The sequence below is a fragment of the Bombus vancouverensis genome, chromosome 4 (assembly GCF_051014615.1).
Source record: "Bombus vancouverensis nearcticus chromosome 4, iyBomVanc1_principal, whole genome shotgun sequence".
Lineage (NCBI taxonomy): Eukaryota > Metazoa > Arthropoda > Insecta > Hymenoptera > Apidae > Bombus > Bombus vancouverensis.
Genome location: NC_134914.1, coordinates 16,652,596 through 16,672,586, shown reverse-complemented (window position 1 = coordinate 16,672,586; position 19,991 = coordinate 16,652,596). Strand labels below are relative to the sequence as shown.

Below are 19,991 nucleotides of genomic sequence, written 5' to 3'. Positions count from 1 at the left end.
GTTTATTGAATTATGCACGAACATAATAATAGAAATATAACGAAATGGATCATACGTAATTCAATAAAATAATATAAAACAGAAATTGTTGTTCATCTATTATCACCTTATGAAACGAAATAAACTTGTTGGACAACTTAATAGTAAAATTGCGCGAGAGTAGTTCCATGAAGATGTAATGGTTCTCTGAATTAATTTATCGTATCATAATGTAAATTCTCGTTTTTTATTGGGTACATCGTCGTTTTCGCAGTAACGAAATCTGGGCTTTGTCTTAAACAAATAGAATCGTCCACAGATATGGAAGTATAACGTTGCAGAAGTACAATCTTCGTAACAGACCCAATACATCATCGTCGGCACAGAGACGTAACATTTTCCCCAAAAAGGAAGCAACATTTTTGTCAAAAACACAGACTGAACACTGAAGCTCAGTACGAAATTCTGCAGGGAAATTAGGATTCGCCCAGCTCATGAAAGTTGCAGTTGCCGTATGTTTTTTCCCGCGCCTTAGCATCGTCGTGGTGCGGCGTGCTGCACTCCGGGTACCTCTTTTCTCCACTTTCCAGCCTGGGAAAATGAAAATTTCACGCAATTGAACTTCGTTCGAAAGTGGAACGCATGTTGCGTGACGTCTCGTTACAATTTATTTCTTGTGTCAGTGATGGAATAATTAGAATGGTCGAAACGCAAAAAAAGAAACGGGTTCCTGTTAGGTACGTACGAAAGATCATGAAACTTTCCACCAAATTTTCAAAGTATTTGACACTAGAATATATAGCGATGATTAACATTTTATAACGTATAACATTTTCATCAAAGAAATCCAAAATGAAAACAATCCGAAAAAGTACTTAACCCCTTATTCTCAAAAATAAAAATAATTGATAAAATTTTTATGGAAAATTGCAGAGTGATCGTTTTGAATAATTAACACTATTAATATGCACATCCATAGCTGTGAACTGTAATAATTATAAAAAGGAACATAGAGAAGTTAAATATTCCATATTTCAATATCAACTAGAGGTTAGCGAGATTTTCTTTGGTTGAAATATCAAAACTGTGAGATGTTCAATTTCATAATAATAAGAAGGCGAATCGGAAGGCTTGATAGAGGTTTCGCTTCATTTGAATGTAAATTACGCGATAAATGCTTATCGAAATGTGGCGATGCCCAGAGTTCACCTGGGAACGGGGTGAATTGTTCATTAAACGAAAGTAATTACGCGAGCGGGTAAAATGTTAAAAAATTGTCGAGCCTGGAAACTATTGGCGAGATCGGCATTCAATGAACTTGCCATCTTCGCGAGTAACCTGCAGTCACAATTTTTCTGCGATAATTTGTCTAACTGAATCTTACTGTAGATAAAGATAAAATTTGCAAAAATCGTGCTTTAAACTTTTTCTTACTATATAAAGCTACGCGTGTAATACTATCTAATAACTTCTCCTTTATTTCTATATTTCTGCTATTTATATTACAAAACCAAACTTCAGCAATAAAAGTACCAAACGAATATAAACGTTGTTTTATAAAATTGTAACGATATATTAGAACTTTAATAGGAAGAAAGTTTCAATGTGCTCAGATTAACAGAATAATTAGAAAAGGGGAAATGAAATTGATCGACGCATTCGAGTAAAAATTTGACTATTTACAGAAGAGAGCAAAATGATGTCAGTGATATCGAGGGCAATAATTTTTCATTATATCGTGTTCTATTATAAACGTAAGTAATTGAAAATATCACGTTTGATTTTAATTTGCGAATTCGTACGTCATTTTACAATATTTTTCATTCTCTGCCTCGTATTCCTCCGAGTCTCCACCAACCCACTTTCATCCTCTCGAAGCTCATTCCAGCTCGTATCACGAAATCGTTGCACTGGGACTCAGCGATTCGCTAGATTAGAGGAACTCCGGCGAGGAAAGTGGTACACTTTTCATATAACTGCATCTCCAAGCTGTTCTTCTCCTGTTACGGAATAACCACCGTCAAACATCACAACGATGTACCTGACATTAATTTTTCTATAAACTTGCCCAGGGATTTACCGTGTTACTATTCGCGAACAGGTACGTTTCGCATTCTTGTGCCAAAATTTTCATTAGATAAAATCGGAAAAAGAAACGAGAGGAATTAAAAGGTAGACGATGAACAGAGAGAAGTGAAGGATAATTCTGTGACGAAAGAACGGAGAAATGGCAAGCGAGAAAAATAGAAAAAAGAAGAAGAAAGAAGAGAAACGAAACAGAAGGAAGAAATGAAGAGAGGGGAAACGGAGAAGAAGAAGATAAGAAATGGCAAGAAGGATTTGGAAGGAAGAAACAAGAAAAGAGACGATAGAGAGGAGAAACGAACAGAAAAGGAGAACAAGGGAAAAAGCTAAGCGAAGGGAAGATCAGGGAACTCTAGCGAGTTCTCTGATTCCAAGTTTCGGACACAAATAAGCCAACGATCGTATATCCAACCCAAAATTTCCATCTCCTTCTTACCCGTTCCTTCGCTCCAAATCCGTCCTACCATAATTCAATCAAGACTTTTAACCGTGAACGGCTCTGATCCCGTATTTCGTTTGATCTTTTTCCAAATTTCCTCCGCAAGATGATATATCCATCCTATAGCTGGTCCGTCGTAGCAAAAGTATAATATAAAAAGGGGAATCGCAAATCTCTTGAAAGCTACCATCCAGAACACGAGTCCGTCGAGGATCGCGTACCACGAAATCGATCCTCGTCGCCGAGGCTACCGGACCACCAGGCTGGTATTTCCGGTTCAGCTTCGCAATAAAAAGTTACGGCGCTCTCCGCGCGCACGTAAATTCGCAAGATGAATTTCCAGCGAAAACAGTTACTTGACATTCAGTGGCTCGCGATGAATTCAGCCGGGGCTGCTATCCCGGAAGCGGCACTTGTACGCGTTGAAAAGTTTATTCATAGAGCGGGCCTACGTCCCGAGGAAAAGCTGGTCCGCTTCTGCGTTTTCAAACCGGCCCACCGCTGTCCTCTCCCTTTGCTGTCGCACAATGCACCACCGCGAGTCCAAGGGAATGCCGAATTAAAAACCGGATTCAAACGTCTGCGCGACGCAGACGAGCCTTTCACAGTGATATTGAGTTCGAAAGATAAAACGGGGGCGGTGAAAGAACCCGGGACAAAACGTGGACACTGAACGTCTTTCGTATTATCATCTTCAGAACTTTCGTCAAGCGATTTACGTGCGACTGACTTTCTACCAGGCTTCGCGCCAGTGTTGGAAAATGACAATGAATAATAACTTGCGGTTTGCTTAGTTCTCTGTGTTTAGAGAGCTGTTTTGGCGAAAGTGTTGGGCTTTCAGACGTTTCAAAGAGGAGAGGCTTTGGTAGAATTTGTGGCAGAATAGTTGAATGAGACGCCGTAGAAGACTTTGAATTGACAGTAAGAATGAAGATTGGAATGTCGGAGATAATCGAGGCACTCGAAACAAATACTTTTCCCCCTATGTGAATTTATAATATTAATTTGCTCCAAGAAACTGTACTTTAATTCAGATAATTGAACGATATACTTTATAGCTTACATGACAAAATAAAAATTTATATTTAATACGTGACAATAGAAATAGAGACTCCACTGGTGCGGTATAAACGTAATAAATGTAGGCAAGAAAAATATAACAAGATTTATGTCGACCTTCGTAAATGCTTAAAATTGGAGCTGCGTGGGAGGGATTGAATGAAATACTGGAAGATAAACGGCTTTGTTGTCGAATTGGGAATAAGGATGATGATGTTGGAGAAAGTTACGGTGTTTATTATGAATGTAATCAGGAAAAATATAATAGGAGTTACTTTAATGTTAATAAATAACTAAAAGTAGAAACAGTGTCTGGGAGAATTATAGTGTTTATTGCAAATATAAATAAGAGATATGTGAGGAGATGAAATAATACTCCGTTAGTTACGTAGAGGTGTGAAGATCTGACGATAGTGTAAAACGCAAGATTAAAGTTTGAGGGAACTGTATAATCGTATCAAGGAAACGTAATAAGGGTGTGTAACATGACGGCGCTACACGTTATACGCGATACGGAATACATAGGGATAGTATAACGGAGAAATTGTAGAGTTTTACAGAATATAATACTTTCAAGAATAAAAACAAAATTTTCATTGGTCGCAAATCCTCGAATAAACCGCGCATAAAATTAAAATATAATTTAAATTAAAATTAAAATAGAAAATAGAAAAATATTGTATTCGTTTTTCTAATTTACTTTTTCAAATTATATCTAAACTGTATAAGTAGAGAGAACTGTGTTTTACGAAAAAATATTTTACTACAGGATAGTTCAATATAGAACAGAGACTGAAAACTAAACGTTGCAATACAAACCGCAAAAAGAATTTTCACGATTACAAGCACGATGGTATCGATTAGCTATTACTCGACGAGAAGAGCAAAAAGAAGATTAGATAGGAATCTGAATAATTTAAATAGAAAATTGAATAACTTAAAATATCTCAGCAGAAATTTACAAATATCGATATTACCATTGAACTACCATTATATATTTAAAGTTACGTAAATAAAATCGTTAAAGTTACGTCTATGTATCAAACACTTTTGTGGATTTCTATTGGATGGCTGATAATATTGGTTTATTTAATTAATTCGATATCTGCGTACAATATCTATACAGATATATATAGATACGTATAACCTGGAAACAGATAGTTTATAATTAATTCCTAGAATTTAATCAATTTGTATATCGGAGATAGACCAATCAATTTTTCAACAGTATTATTTCGTTAACGTATTATAACAATAACAAATTTATTTTCATCCTTTAATCCTATAGAAAATAATTAAAGAGCTATAATAACGTATCCAAGCACTATACTATACAGTAGCTACAAAAATTATTTACGTATATTCTTATTTTCCAATGAAACATTTTTTTATCCGATTGTCACTATAAAATTTTATAGTCGCCTGAAAGTATTACTAAATGGTACAAAATTTAATATACCTTCAAATATTCTATTAGTATATAAACGCTATAAATAATAAACATAATAGAAAGAAAATATTTTGTATATCCACTGCATATCAATAACGATATGAATTGACGATAAAGTAAAATACACATAACTCGACAAATAAGACTAAGAGTCGCTATATCTAGTACTCGATCCACTAATGCTTTCAAACCTTTTTCCACCTCTTTCTCTTTAAACTTTCTCTCGAAAGTTTCCAAACTTTCTCACCACCCAGCGTTCACCCTTAAGAAGAAGATTTATTCTTTCATACATACACCTGTGTGCATTCGCATAAGCCATTTCTGTCTTCACATTTCACACTGACTTTCGCACAAATTTCCAAGATTTTTACTTTCAAAACATCAGCCTAGAAATTATCTAAATTACGTCAATGTGACAGTCGCACACTGTCACACTCTAAAAATTGTTTCAGTCAAATGCAGCTTAGTCTGATAAATCTGTAGGGATCAAATTGAGTCTCTATGAAAATTTCATTATGACAAGTCTAATTCCATGAACGGATATTGAACGTTAATCTAATAAATCTAAAAACTAGGAAGCTAGTCTTTGGATATTTGAAAACAAAAAACAAAATAATAACACAATAGACACAATGGTCCTACAGGGTCATTTTCATTGCAAAACTGTCTCTTCTCTAATAGAAGAAATCCCAACAGACACGCACATAAACAAAATTCAATAAAACGTACAATTGGCAATAATTAAAAGATATGAGTACTTATGAAATTTTTTATAATAATGCATATTTAGATTAGTTTTATACTAATATAATTTACTTTACTGCTTACAGTAACCTAAATGTATTTCCCTTTCAATTGTTTTATATTAGGTTGTCCGAAAAGTTTCTTTCGTTTTATAAGAAAATAGTAGACGCACAATGTTTTGTTGTTTTATATTAGTTTATAGAATTGTGCACGAACATATTAATAGAAATATAACGAAGCGGATCATACGTAATTCAATAAAATAATATAAAACAGAAATTGTTGTTCATCTGTTATCACCTTACGAAACGAAAGAAACTTTTCGGACAACCTAATACATATACACGTTAGATTCTACTATTAAACGTTTAGAACAGATGCGATTGCTTTCAAATAGATAGTCTGATAAAAGATTAATACAAACAGCGGATTAAATCGACCATGGTCGTTAGATGCCGACAACTTGTATCCGTAATCAATATCGAATCGCTTGGTTTGCTTCTCGAGGAAGTCGATGAGCAAAGTGTCGAGCAATGTGAAAAACTCTGTTGCATAAGCGCCACCGCGTGTGCTGAATAGGAGCAATAATAGTAGGACGAATCGAAGACGCTTTTTAGCCGTGTAATTGACCGCTTTCCGTTCCTGTTTCAGTGCAACCTGCATTCGTACGTGTCATCGACGAGAACACGAAGAACACGTTAAGCACTGGTGCCACTTTAGGACCTATAAACGAAGGTTCGTCGATTTCCTTGTACTGCGAGAGTGGCGAAGGGAAACCGGTGCCTACGGTCGAGTGGTTCAAAAACGAACAACCATTGGAAGGTAAAATTTACCGATATTAATAAGATACCGTTTCCTTCTTTTTTTTTTTTTTTTTGCAACGTTTCACGAGTTCGTCGTCACTTTTGAATAATTGTAAGGATATTTATGAGAATATTTTTACTGACAAAATTGTTGTACTTTTCTTCTTTATAGGATTTAAACACACTCTTTGGTGTGAAATTTTAATTCGAGATCGTAAAAGCTTGGAATTTATATTTTTCATAAAAAAATGCTTTCATCTTGTTGTACGTATCTTTTTTATATCGTCAGACTATTATATCTAGGAATGTTTAAAGATATATTTAAATAATTTTTTTTTATAAACTAAAATAAATACAAAGGATAAAGCCGTCGTATTTACCGTAAAAATTTCATTTATAAAGAAAAATATCTATATAAACGCGTTTGTGAACGCATATGTTACAGCGCTCAGCTCGACGATGATCGGTGATAATGGAGTAGGGAACGCGAGCAGCCAGTTGCAGATGCAAATTACACGCGACGAGCTGAATTCAACTTTCACGTGTAAAGTCAATAGTACAGCCCTGGTCGAGCCCCTGACCGTCGATATCAAACTGGATGTCCATGGTAAGTATGCATGTGTACGCGTGACCTTTCCAACCTACGACCAAACATCACTGTCTCCTAAAAGTGAATCACTCAAGGTCGATAAACGTTTCTTTATCGACGTCTCGATCGACAGAAACGAGACCGAAAATAATCCCAGCGAACTTGACTCCTTGAATCGTGTACGTATTCGTTTATCTGGACATCTCGTTGTGAAACCCCTTCGAGTTGGGACGACAAAGTCTCGAAAGGGTGTGAAATACGATCCCCCTGTGTTTCCTTGGCTTTCTTTTCGTGCGTGCACGTTCGATTGTTTCCGGTGAAATCGAATCCCTTTTACGAAAGATAGAATCCTTTCAAACATCTTGCAATTGAATTTATCGCTTTACGAAAGTTTTCCTGTATAGTTCCTGCTGTTTACGTGTGGAATTTGATGTTTTCGCTTGAAAACATCATTTTTTTCTTTTTTCTTTTTTTTGAAAGTAACGAAAAATAATGTTTTGTTTTTTGGGTTTTCGAACGTTTGAATATTTCATTCTACGTAGATACATACTATGTTTTAGAGTATTTAAGTAATAGGTGTTTGTAGGATCGTTACGTTTATATATTACATTATTTGATCAGTTTCGTAATTTGTCATCCTTTGTTAGAACATGGGCGAACGCGAGTATTAGAAGCAATTCAAAATGGTCGCGGATGGTTCGAATAATAAGATTAAATTATAAATTACTACTCCTCCACTTCCAACGACGATAGATGTACCGAAGATTAATGTTTTTGGATACAGTGATACGAGAAGTTTTCAACGTGCGATCAATTTTCAGCGGAAAGTTTTGAAAGTTAAGCATGATCTATGAATTACAAACGAAGTGAAAGGGAATGGACCGTCGGTAAATTATGATCTTACCTAGTTTTAGCCATAAATCATTCCGCTAAAAAGTCTTTTTCGCTGTGTCGTCCGCTAAAACTAAGGTCGTTAAAATTCGTGTGAACCGTGTGCAACCTTCTCTTCCGTATTCTCATTCAATTCCTTCCTGGCTTTTCCCTCCTTTTCCCTTTTAATTTCTTCTCTTTCTCCGTCAGTCAACATCGCGATTAAATACGAGCATTTTCATGTAACGCGTGAGACTTCTCTTTTTCTTTAAACACAGTCCATGAGAAATGACGCATCTTTCTAACGAATATCACTGCTGACAATTTTCCCTTAATGCGATTCGCTCCAATTTATTTCTGTCAGTTCTCTTCTCCTTGATTTCATCCTTTTCAATTCGCCTGCTTTCTCTGCCTTAATTTCCTTTAATTCGTCTCTGTCGACTAATTATCACTCCTTCGTAATCATTATGTAAACTAAGGTTACAAATACGATAATAGAGCGGCTACTTCATTCATTACGTATAGTTCTATCTCAATCTCCTAATCCATTCCTTCGATCAATATCTTCCTCAACTATATGTGACAATAATTTTAGAAAGATCGTAGTTTCGTAAATCGTAATTTCTTTATCACGCTGTTTCATCAGGATCATCGCGCTAACGGCGTCGTAAATTTGCATCAAAGATATATATCTGGAATCCAGGGAAAATAGAAGATACCATTGAGACAACATAGTGTATCGTACCTAGTACCTGCTATACAACGCTGTAGGGTTAATATTAAGTATGGATCACTGTAGCAATGGCGAGGAACGTCTGATCTATATCGGTTCGTATATAACTACTGACTAGGATTACCCAATATGTAGTAGCACTGTGATTTAGGATAATTGTCGATGGTAATATAAACGAAATGCTACTATATATCACATTACCAAATGGAATTTATATCCCCTGGTAGCTAACGATATCGATTTAAGCGTTAATCGATTATTTATAATACGTATTAGCTAATTTTCACTAATCACAGAAATTTACGAGTACTATATTGTACAAATTTTGTATTTTCTATAGCAAACCGGACAAAAATCCATGAATCGAATCAAATAGAGATAGAATAAAGACAAGATCTCAACCATTAGAAGAAAAAAGATGAATTGCGAGTGAATTAGCGAGGATGGTTCGTCGGTACAAGTATATTTCCAGCACAGAATACTGTCTTTTATAATTTGAAAAAATAATGATCTAAACGACACTTTTTTGTACGTTTTATGTACATGAAATTTTGTCATTTTTTTCTTTTTTTATATCTACGATCAATCTGATACATATCTTCCACATGTTTTGTAGTATCCTGTATATTTGTACCTCTAGTAATAATTTAATAATCTATACATCTAGTAATATCTAACAATATTTGTAATATGCATGATATTTCGAACAGAATCTTCTGATTGATTAATGTTTCATCCGAGGAAATGAGATTTCCTTTGCACCGAGTCCATAATATCCGAAAATTCTTCTCATAGCTGGAAATACGATTCTAGAAATGTCCTCGAACCGCTATAATATTCTATAGAACGAATAACGATTATAAAATTCTCGCCACGTGTTCAGAGGGAGCTCCGGCTGCAATTGCGACACGCTGAATAAGTAAAATCGAGGCGATCGTTCGAAAATTGCCTCGCCGCCTCGAAAATCACAGGTAGATACGATCGAACACGGCCACGAGATTAAAGAATGAAGAATCGGCGACGGCACCGTAGATTAGAATAATTTATCGCGGCACTGATACACGTTTCTCGCGTGCCTCGCCGCGAAACAAATCGTGCCGCCAGCTATTGCGGAACGAACACACCGAGTTAGCAGTCCTCCCGATCCAAAAACTTTTCCGCCGAACCTTCCATGTCCGCGCGAACTTTCCGGAGTTATATCCGGCCGTGGAACGACGGAGAGAAACACAAAACCGTCCATAACGACGACTAGATTAAGAGTTAAAGTTCCGGGAGGCTCGTTTCCCTCTCTTCCAGCCCTCGTTTCGCCTTGCTACTCCAACAGCTTTCGCGTCCTATCGTTTTCTCGTCAGCCTCGAATAACGTTATCGAGGGGGAAAGAAAATTTTGATTTATGATAGTATTAGGACAGTTTCTTGGGGAATTCTGTTGACGTTTCCAGTATTTTATTGTTACCTGTTCGTAGTACGATAACACGGTCTTGGAAGAAAATTTGGAACATGTAGATGATGAAATTTGAATAATAATTATTATAGATTTTAATAGCACTACCGTAACACGTAGTAGATTCTGAAATTTTATGTAAATTCATAGTTCCACATAAACGTAAGTGAAGAAATCGAATCTGGTTAAATAACTATTTGTTTAACAGGTCAACTCTGTAAAACATAAAATATGCGACTCGTTAGGTTTTTCTCCCACGATTTTGACGTAGAATTCATTTTCTTTTCAATCTATAGTACAGATAGATAGCTTTGAAATCTTCTATATATAAAATTCCTTTTTATCATATAAATATTAATATTATGTATTTTATTAAATTGACAAAGCAAAGGGATATTTAAACGAAGGCCATTATGCACGATAGAAAGGAAAATCCCTAATTATCGAAATGCTAGAATGTCTAGAAAGAACAGTCGAATATCAAGGAAAATCCGGATCTACCCAATTACGATTCTAAACGTCACATTCTGTGTAACTTACCGACGCGGATAGATTCCACATAGGTTTAACGAGTAAATAATTTGACAGGAATAATTATGGTGTTCGAATAGGCGGGCGCGTACGAACTCCGTGCCGACGCTCGTTCTTGTGCAAACGCGAGACAGACGCGAAGCTTGCCTTGAAGGCGAATAAATCGGAACTTTGAGTCGAGGGATCCGGAGAGTTTGTCGTGTGCCGGGCAAATCAATTTTCCTTTTACACAGTGTCGTGGGATTATCCCGAAAGAAAGAACGGACGAAGGGACGAGAGACTTTGGCGCGAAGTATCCAATACTCAGGGAAATCACAAATTGTCACGAGACGAACGCGTTTCACTTGTCTTTGACACGCCAGCAAAGATCTCTGTCTTGTACCGTTGTTGTATCCGTTGCTAACGAATTTATCAATCGAATGCGATTTGATCGAAATGAGGATATTTAAATATGTATATCCTACTTTTTTTTAACACTAATTAATTTATATAATTTTTACACTTTCAAGTCAAGAATCAATGAAATATAATTGAAATTACGTTTGTCGTATTACGTATTTTTAACGGAATAATCGGCGAAATATAAACAGATTTAAATGAAAGCTCGCAGGATGGATATTAAATCGGTATGGATATTAAATTTACAGATTGTGTATTAGTATCGTACGATTGTCGAACTATGCCGACAGCGAATTCGGTATAATCGCGTTAATGATTATTTATTTTATTCGTTAATGAAGGAATAATTTTGCAGCAGGTGACTCGTTGTAAAAGGGATGCTTGATTCCGTTTAATAATCGTTTCCGATTAAATTGCACGACGTGTGTAATTAACGATGTAATATTTAGATTATATCGAATTTAATTAACAAAACCGGCGGACGCATAATTTAACATACGATTTCTGCAAGCCTTCGCGTTACATAAACCGCTGTTCTTTTTTACTATCATTCTCTTCATTTTCATCCGTAATTATGTGTTTAAAATTAACTTTTATACCATCGCCTTTACGAATGCATAATCGATGCTGTTTGTAATCGAAACATGTAATACAAAAAACTATTATTAATACATATTGGAATTGACCGAATGTCACATGAAATTATCGATTATTTTCATTGCAAGATTTAATAAATGTAAATTGGAGAATTTGGACACGACAATATTATTTTTTTGTACAAAATATATTAGCGTGTGTTACAACGAAATAGGATGTTTCACATAGAAATTTGCGAGCTATTTAACTGTTTATTAATAAGATGATCCAATTCATTTACGATTTAATTAATAATTTTTAGGATCTAAGGATCTTTAGTAAAATCTTTTACGTCTATTTATTATTATTCGCTATGAGAAGAGAATAATTTTAACAGTTAAAACAATTATTTAAAAAATAGTAGATATAAGTTGAAAATATTCAGTTCACCATATACTTAAGTAATTAAATTTATTCTTCGCCAACTTGTCTTTCGTCACTATGTGCAAATGTATACATACATTTACATATACATAACGGTGGTCGTATTCAAATTGTACAATGAAACTTGTTTCGAAGATAGTACTTCTTGCAGTCGATGGGAGCTCAAACTTGGTTTGTGAGTTTGCAGGAAGTTGACTGTGATGAAGTGAACTTGATTGGAAACCATCTTGAGTAAGTAGGAATTGACTAAGTAAGATTAACCGATGTCGACCGGAGACTGGTTTAAGTAGAATTCGAGCGAAACGAAAAGTAATTATATTATAAAATTCATGATACGTATATTGATCGGAGATGACTAATTTCATTGCTACATCTAATCTACGCACTACGAATCTTCTAAAATATCTGTTCCCAATTTCCATGAGACATCAACGTAAATTGGCTAATTCCCTCTTTGCAAATCTAACGACTGAAAATCAGAACGACACTTTGCAGAACGAAACGAAAATAAAAGATTCGACGTACATACTTGTGGCCGAGTGTGTCCTATATTCGAATCTCGAACTACAGAATTTCCTGATCTCATATCACTCTAGAGACTAACAAATATAGCGCAACAGTTCCATCAAAAATTCTATCGAACGACATGATATTTCGTTTTATTCACGATCCCAAAAACGAGCCATAAAAATTAGCGTTCGTCGAGCTTTCCATGTCCAAACTTTCAACCTACGCGTTTTATTGATAGGATGCAACAAAGTTTGCGGCTGTTTTAACCGACGAAACGAGCAACACCAACTGCTTTTTTGTTTCGCCTTTCACGGGGAAAAAATTGTATCCCGTTGGTAACGTCGCAGGATTTCTATCGATGAGAACGTTCGAAATAGTTCCAGGTGAATCTGGTTATTATGAATTTAACAGGCTCTCGATAGACGTAACTGGTATTCGCGAAACATGCCCGGCCGCATCGTGACACGCTGTTTCCATGCAAACAACGCGCCAGTTTTCATACGACTGACAATGGTGGTCGTGTTCATATAGTCAGCGATTGCCCATAAATTACTCAAGATTACTAAGCAGCGTGCCAGACGAATCGACTACCAACAGCTTTAATCGCGTACGAATAATCATCATTTTTATCTGAAATTCAATGAAATGGCCCGTGCGTCGCCATTATCAGACGCATCGATAACCATCGCTGTTTTTGTGATGTTTCCAGTGAGTCTTCGGTCGCTAATTATGGCTAACTCGATATAATAATGAATTCGATTTCCAGTTTCTTCTTTCTTTTCTTATTTATTTTTAACGAAGAATTTTTAGAATAACCAACGAATAGATTAGCGAGTGATCTTAGTTTGTTCGGAGAACAGAGATTTGTACGGAGAAAAAAAAATGTATTTAAATATTATAACTAAATAGGTAAAAATTTATTTTAAAAAACTACGAGAATAACAAACATAACAGAAGAATCGAGATATTCTTTTTCATTTTCGCTTCATTCTATCTACGTTATACGGCACATTCTGCGCATCTACGTTACCATACAATCATAGACATAATAAGAAAGCTGAGCGCTAGTTGCTCTTAAAATCTCGTCTATATTCAAATGACATTATTTAACCAAAGGATACGTGACCTAAAAAATACCAAAACTCTGCGTTTCCACTCGCTATTAACGTTTCGCGAATCCATCCTTCACGTTAAAGCCATACTTTACATTTTCCACTAAAGTTCTACTAATCGTGTATCTGACGAATCGGGCAACCATCCAACCAACTGATTCGGTATATAAATATACTATACATTATATACGAGCGGCTTACTCGCCAAATCGATTAACTGCACAAAACAAAACGTAGAGAAAATCGATGAAATTTCACACGATGAGGATCGCTCAAATTCTTTGGAATTAAAATTTCGAAAAGTGGACTTAATCACTTTGCCGTGTGAACGGTTCATATATCAGCGTACGACGTAGCAAACTACGTGTAATACAATCATCAGAGATACAACAAATTCATAGCTCGTACTTTTAGGATGAGAAAAGAGATCTCTATCTCGGACGAAGTAAATGAATCCAGAAGCGTAAAACAATCGGTCCGAGTGTCCGCGATCCACGGAGCCGATAAAGAGTCTGTTCAACCGAGCGGATGGGTTCTCACCTCGAAACTTGCCGCTTTTCCAATATCGAGAGGAAAGGTCGCGGAATGGGGATGGGTGTGGTGCGAATAAATCGATTAAGTAAGCCGCTTTTAACGACTTGCCGTGGATTTAAAGTCGAATCGTTGCAAGTGGTCGCGAGCGACGTATCTGCGAAAGTCTCAGCTGCCGGCACAGCTGGTGAAGTCAGGTTCCGGAGAAGGCCAACTCGAAAGACACACACCTGCACGGAAGGAGAATGAGAGAGTGCGGAGTTTGCAGACACGCCGCCTCTTAGGGGCAAACAAGAGCCGGAAATCGCATCCCAGGACTTGGAAAACTCTGGTACGAAACCGCTTGCCAGTCTGCCAACTCTCCCAGATGCCTGGTGCCGCGGTCGTTGGAAAAATTTTCCACCGCGTTCTCGCCCCCAAAGCAAAAAAAAATCGCCGAGGATAATTGATTGGGGAGCAAACAATGCTCGAGAGAGGAGGAAATGATCGATCGAGGGGACAAGAGAGGGGGGAAAGAGAGAGAGAGAGGGAGAAAGTTTGATAGGGAGAGGTAGAAATCTGTCCACGCTCGAGTGGTTCAGTATAATCACCGAATTTAGGAGTGTTAATATAGTCAGTTGAGGGAGAAGTGGTTTTTGACAGTCGGTGTAAGAGAATCATAAATGACGATTAGGATGGTGCGAGGAAAATCTTGTTGCTGAGCATAGATTTAAGGCTTGGAAGAGGAAGGAATAAACGATAAGTAGATCGTGGAGGTTTCTGTAAAATTCATAAACACGAACGCGTTTCATCTTATAAATGTGAGAACGTGTAACGAGTACATTATAAATGTTTACGTAAAATTCGCAAATACAAATGTGCTCCATCTTCTAAATATTAGAACGAGCGTTTCGTTTTGGATATTTTGGATATTTATTACGTTATGTTATTTAATTTAGCAATCTTCTCTCGATCTGCGAGTAAACATCCAGTAATTAAATATTCGTTTTGAATTAATTAATGCTGCTGAAATTAGAGCATGAAAATTTCCCTTTCCTTTTCGCGTGGATAAAATACTAATGAATATATCGAATATCCATCTTAAGGAACAAACTTCCTGTATCATAGAATTATTATATCCAAAATATCAAAGAATTATATAGAACACGCCAGCAAAGCCACAAGTCGGTTACAAAAGCCGATAGATTCGACCAATTACCGGGATCCACTTACAAAAACCAGCGTCATAATCCACCGATCTGACGGGCAAAATCGAGGAAAAGAATAGCTCGAAAAGAGTAACTCAACAATCATGAAGAATTGTCTTTCAACCCTCGTTTAACTCTCCCTTTTTATGAAAATCACTTTCGCTTTTCTCCATTGTCCCGGGCAAATCGTATTACCTCCCGCGGAGAAATTTCTCTATTATTCTTCGAAACCGCTCGAGCCAAAGTCGATAAACCGTTTTCTCGATTCTACGTATACGCACACCTCTTTGTATACGAGTGTGAATGTTCCGCGAGGAGAGTTGCTTTCTGTAAAACCGTCGGAGCGGCGCAGCTCGTTAAATATAAGAGAAGGGAAAGGGCTAGAGGGGAAACGGATCTTTGTCATTTTTTTCTTCCGCTTTCCTCGTGCTACGGCGTTTGTCGAAAGAAGTGGCTGAAGAGGGATGGAGTGGGGGGGGGGGGGGCGAAAGGAAAAGGTGAAAAGGAAAAGAGAAGGGGGTAAAAGAGGAAAAGTGGAGGACGCGGTTCAAGGCAAATGCAATCCTCGATATTAGATTCCCTGTTCGCTCTCTATTCCGGATCGACCGGTCTTTCTTTTCACGTTCTTGCCGCGCGTCGTTTCGCTGATTGCCCGTTCGCTGGTCTCGCTCGAGAATTATCTCCCCTGTAACCGCCTCGGGAAACTTACTTCCCCGTATTTCCCTCGCTGAAGAGCGCACTGAGATAGAGAAACGAGGATAAAGGACGAAGAGGAAAAAAGCGGAAGAGAATGGGCAAGGAGAGAAAGTTCGCGGAGAGAGGAAAGGAGACCTGCGCCGAAGGATACTTGCACGTGAACTTTTTAATGTTTCTTCAGCGGTACAGGAAGCGATGCCGAGTACCTGGACTAAGTATCTCGACGGCTGCTGCCCGGAAATTGAGCTCGCGGCGCCCTGCGAGGAAGAAAGGACGAATGGACTAAGAAACAGTTCGTTTCGGTAACCGTTTCGGTGATTACCGCCACAGACGGATTCTTCTTCGTTATCAGTTTCGATGGTAGAGAAATAATCGTGCAGAAGAAATGGATAAATTAAATTTATTAACTGGACCATTCTTATGTCATAATTAATCGATGATATTAATTGAGATTTATTAACCGGACTGTTCTTATGTAGCAGTTTGTTTACGATATTAAGTGATGTTAGATTTGAGTGTTTTAATTGCTTTTTTCAAATAAAACTTTATCTTAGCCACGTACCTTATCGGCTATAAATCTATATAGACATCTATCGTTATTTTTGCTACAAATTGAATACTTTTTATTGCATTTATATTTTAGTTATCTCGTTGTTCTCATAATATCCACTTTATAATATAAATGACTAAATAAAGATCTATGTAGGTTCTTGAATTATCATACACTTAATCAAAGTAATTTTCTTCGGATCCTTCAGATTAAGTGCTTTAATAGAAGAATGTTACGATAGACAGTATTACGATAAAGTTTTAATAATGTTGCTGAACTTAAGTATTTTTAATATAGTTCGAAATTATTAACCAGATTAATTCAAATATCCAGTTTTTAAAATGCCTGACAAGTTATACATTAGAGTTCATTTGTAATTGCTTCCAAAGGCTCTTATCTAAAGAAGTTGGTCCAATTATCAAAATATAAGTCTATTAAAGAAGAATATTTATTTGCCTGGTTTAGTATGTTATTATAATAAAAGAGAAATATTTCTTCGTCTTCATATGTAAACTTTCCAGCTCATATTTACCTTGCGTTCGTTTACGTTCCTTTACGTGATCAGAAACTTCATTAAAATTAAATTGCTAGACATGCAAGATTGCATGGCATCAATCTTCTGCCAGGGGTAAAGCGAAGTAGTAGTTAACAATAGGGAGACAAGATGAGATTATCGTAGCTTGTTTGTTACTTGATAATTGGATTAGCCTTAATAACAGATACACAAAGCGTTACTGTTATATCATTATATCGTTTCGATACGTAGTATTGCAAAAACCCAATAATTGGCCAATTCGTACATTTCGTCATTTGAGAAATATCGTTGAATCGTGTTACTGTCGTCGAATTTTTGTATCGCGATAAGAGAGATGTTAACATAAAATCGAAAGACAAACATCTTTTTATGAAAACGAACAAGAACGAACTTATCGCGTTTCCTCTTGTTTTCCTTCTTCATTTGCTCTTCACACGAATAGCCAACAATAATTTTTACGACCAAAGAATTCTCCCTTTTCCTTTGTTTCAACTCGATATCCAGGCAGAATTGGAAACGATGAGGAATTTCCAGCGGATTTCAGGCTTATCTCCATCGAAAGCCTTTTATTACCTGGATCGCAACGTTTACAGGAACTGGATGCAACGTGATCCGCAAATTGCCACACGTTTTCGGCCGCAGTTCAATTACACAGACGGCCGCCGGATGACAAAAGTCGAGCTCTTCCCATCTACAACTTCTTCTCTCCATTTCCTGTGGGCCTAACACTACGAAACGAACGTTTTCGCTCGCCTACTTTATTTTTACGGCTTTTTCGAAAATCCTCACAGCGTGATTTTACGATTTATCTAGCGATAACAGAGTAAACGCTGCTCAGCCACTTAGAAATTTTATAACTCGCGCGAACGTGAGCCATACTGGCGAAATTTACGCGGAAATCCTCTCACCGAACGCTATGCCGCCATATACTCTGGTCTTTTGCTTACCATTTCTCGTCTTACTTCGCGTGGCTGGCTTTGAGGGATGGATAATTGGAAACGTTAATTACGATGACGTCTAAGCCTTGTAGATGTGTTCCCCACGTGTACGTTAATTTCTGGTGAAACGTAATAAATTATTGCGTTGAATTTTGAATATATTTCCCGTTCACTTATACCTATTATATTTGTCGGTTAAATTAACTCTTGAAAGTCGTAACTGTATTTCGTGTGTTCTATAAATGTGGTAATCGACTTGATCAGTTTTCATACTTTCTAGTTTCTGATGCAAGTATAGCAAATTAATTGTTCTGGTTAATTTAAACGATACGTAATATCTATGAAAGCTATAACAAATCGAATCTTCTAATGAAAATTTACCTCTGATAAATAAATAGATTCGCAATTTATTTGATAATAAATTAACGAAATGAATTCAGAATTAAAAATGGGACAAGTAGAAATGCGTGAAATATCGATCATAGGACTTGACAGCTTCGAACAAACGTATCAAGTTGCATAAAACTTTGTAAAACAAAAAATGTATAAAACCCGGTCCTGAATTTATCATCAAAGGCGAAAGAAAAGGCGTACGTGTCTATAAACGCGACAATATCGGCAATAATCCCGGGGAAGAAAATTTCTCGAACCTGCCAATCCCTTGTCGACCGTTTCAAATGCGCGTATAATTCCGGCACAGCTATAAAAACGTATCCGCTTTGAGGGAATTACAAGCAGAAATTGCTCGATCGAAGTTTCGTGGTACGGGACGCTGTCAAATCAGAGGGCCGAATAAAATGCAAACAGAAAAGCGGCAGACCGTTTAATCGAGCCAACGCAACGGGGGAGAAAGGAAAGGGTGAAAGAAGGCAAAAACGTAACGAAAACGTAACTGGTATCGTAGGTGGAAATAAAACGTGGTCGTACGTCGATTGATTCGTTTATTGAACAGCCGTCTGTCGCAGACTTCGGTTTCTCCAATTATCCAATATGTCGCCCTATCCTGATATTCGGTATCTTTGGACAATTCTGTTAGCTAGAACAACCCCATTCATAAATTCAAAATTGTTTTTTCAATCTTCCACACCGATAAAACGTTGGATTTTTTTTAGTAACCATGTGCAATATTCTCGCATAATAGAATTAAGTTCAAACTTTCGGTGATAATAAAGTTTGGAATCGAGTAGAGCTTCTCATATTGCTTATCAACAGATTTAGGATTTTTATACATTTATGGGAAACCGAAGGATTGATTTTGCGTTTAATTTTCGTTTTAATCTCATCTCCGATCAAACTGATGCAATTACTTTCCGTTGGTACTTCAATGAACATTTGTAACACTTTGCATCTTTACTTAAGAATTGATTCTTTTCTCGCGTCATACAATCACTAATATATTTTAAAATTCCAAATTGTTTATAAAGATGGGAGAGATGCATAGAGACTTGCAAATTGAGTCGAATGATGACGGTGAGTGAATATTTTAGTCTATGTGTCGAGGCGAGTGCTCTTAAGAATGGCTAATGCATCGGAGAGGAATTTTGGTGAACGTAGTAAGCAGAGCCAGCACCGAGGAAATTTCAGAGAGAACATCTGGTTGAACCTGTTCGTCGAGTAGAAAATGTAAATTTGAGAATGAGAAAACGGATGGAAATTCGCAAAAATAACACTGTTGTCCGGTCCTTTGCAGCGATCCAGTATTTTGTTACGAAATGAAATTCTCACGATCCAAATCTTTCAGTCTAATAACACAAAATTATCCAATAAAATTCGTGACCGAAACTAATA

General features: G+C 36.7%; 1 protein-coding gene across 2 annotated transcripts in view; it reads left to right on the top strand.

Annotated features, from left to right (window-relative positions):
* Nucleotides 1-19,991, top strand: part of nrm (neuromusculin) — a 428,251-nt gene that overhangs the window by 324,778 nt on the left and 83,482 nt on the right. For both annotated transcript variants that reach the window (XM_076618030.1, XM_076618029.1), the window contains exons 4-5: nt 6,408-6,578; nt 7,005-7,166. In XM_076618030.1, coding sequence (XP_076474145.1) covers nt 6,408-6,578; nt 7,005-7,166 — 333 coding nt within the window. The remainder of the gene's footprint in view (nt 1-6,407; nt 6,579-7,004; nt 7,167-19,991) is intronic.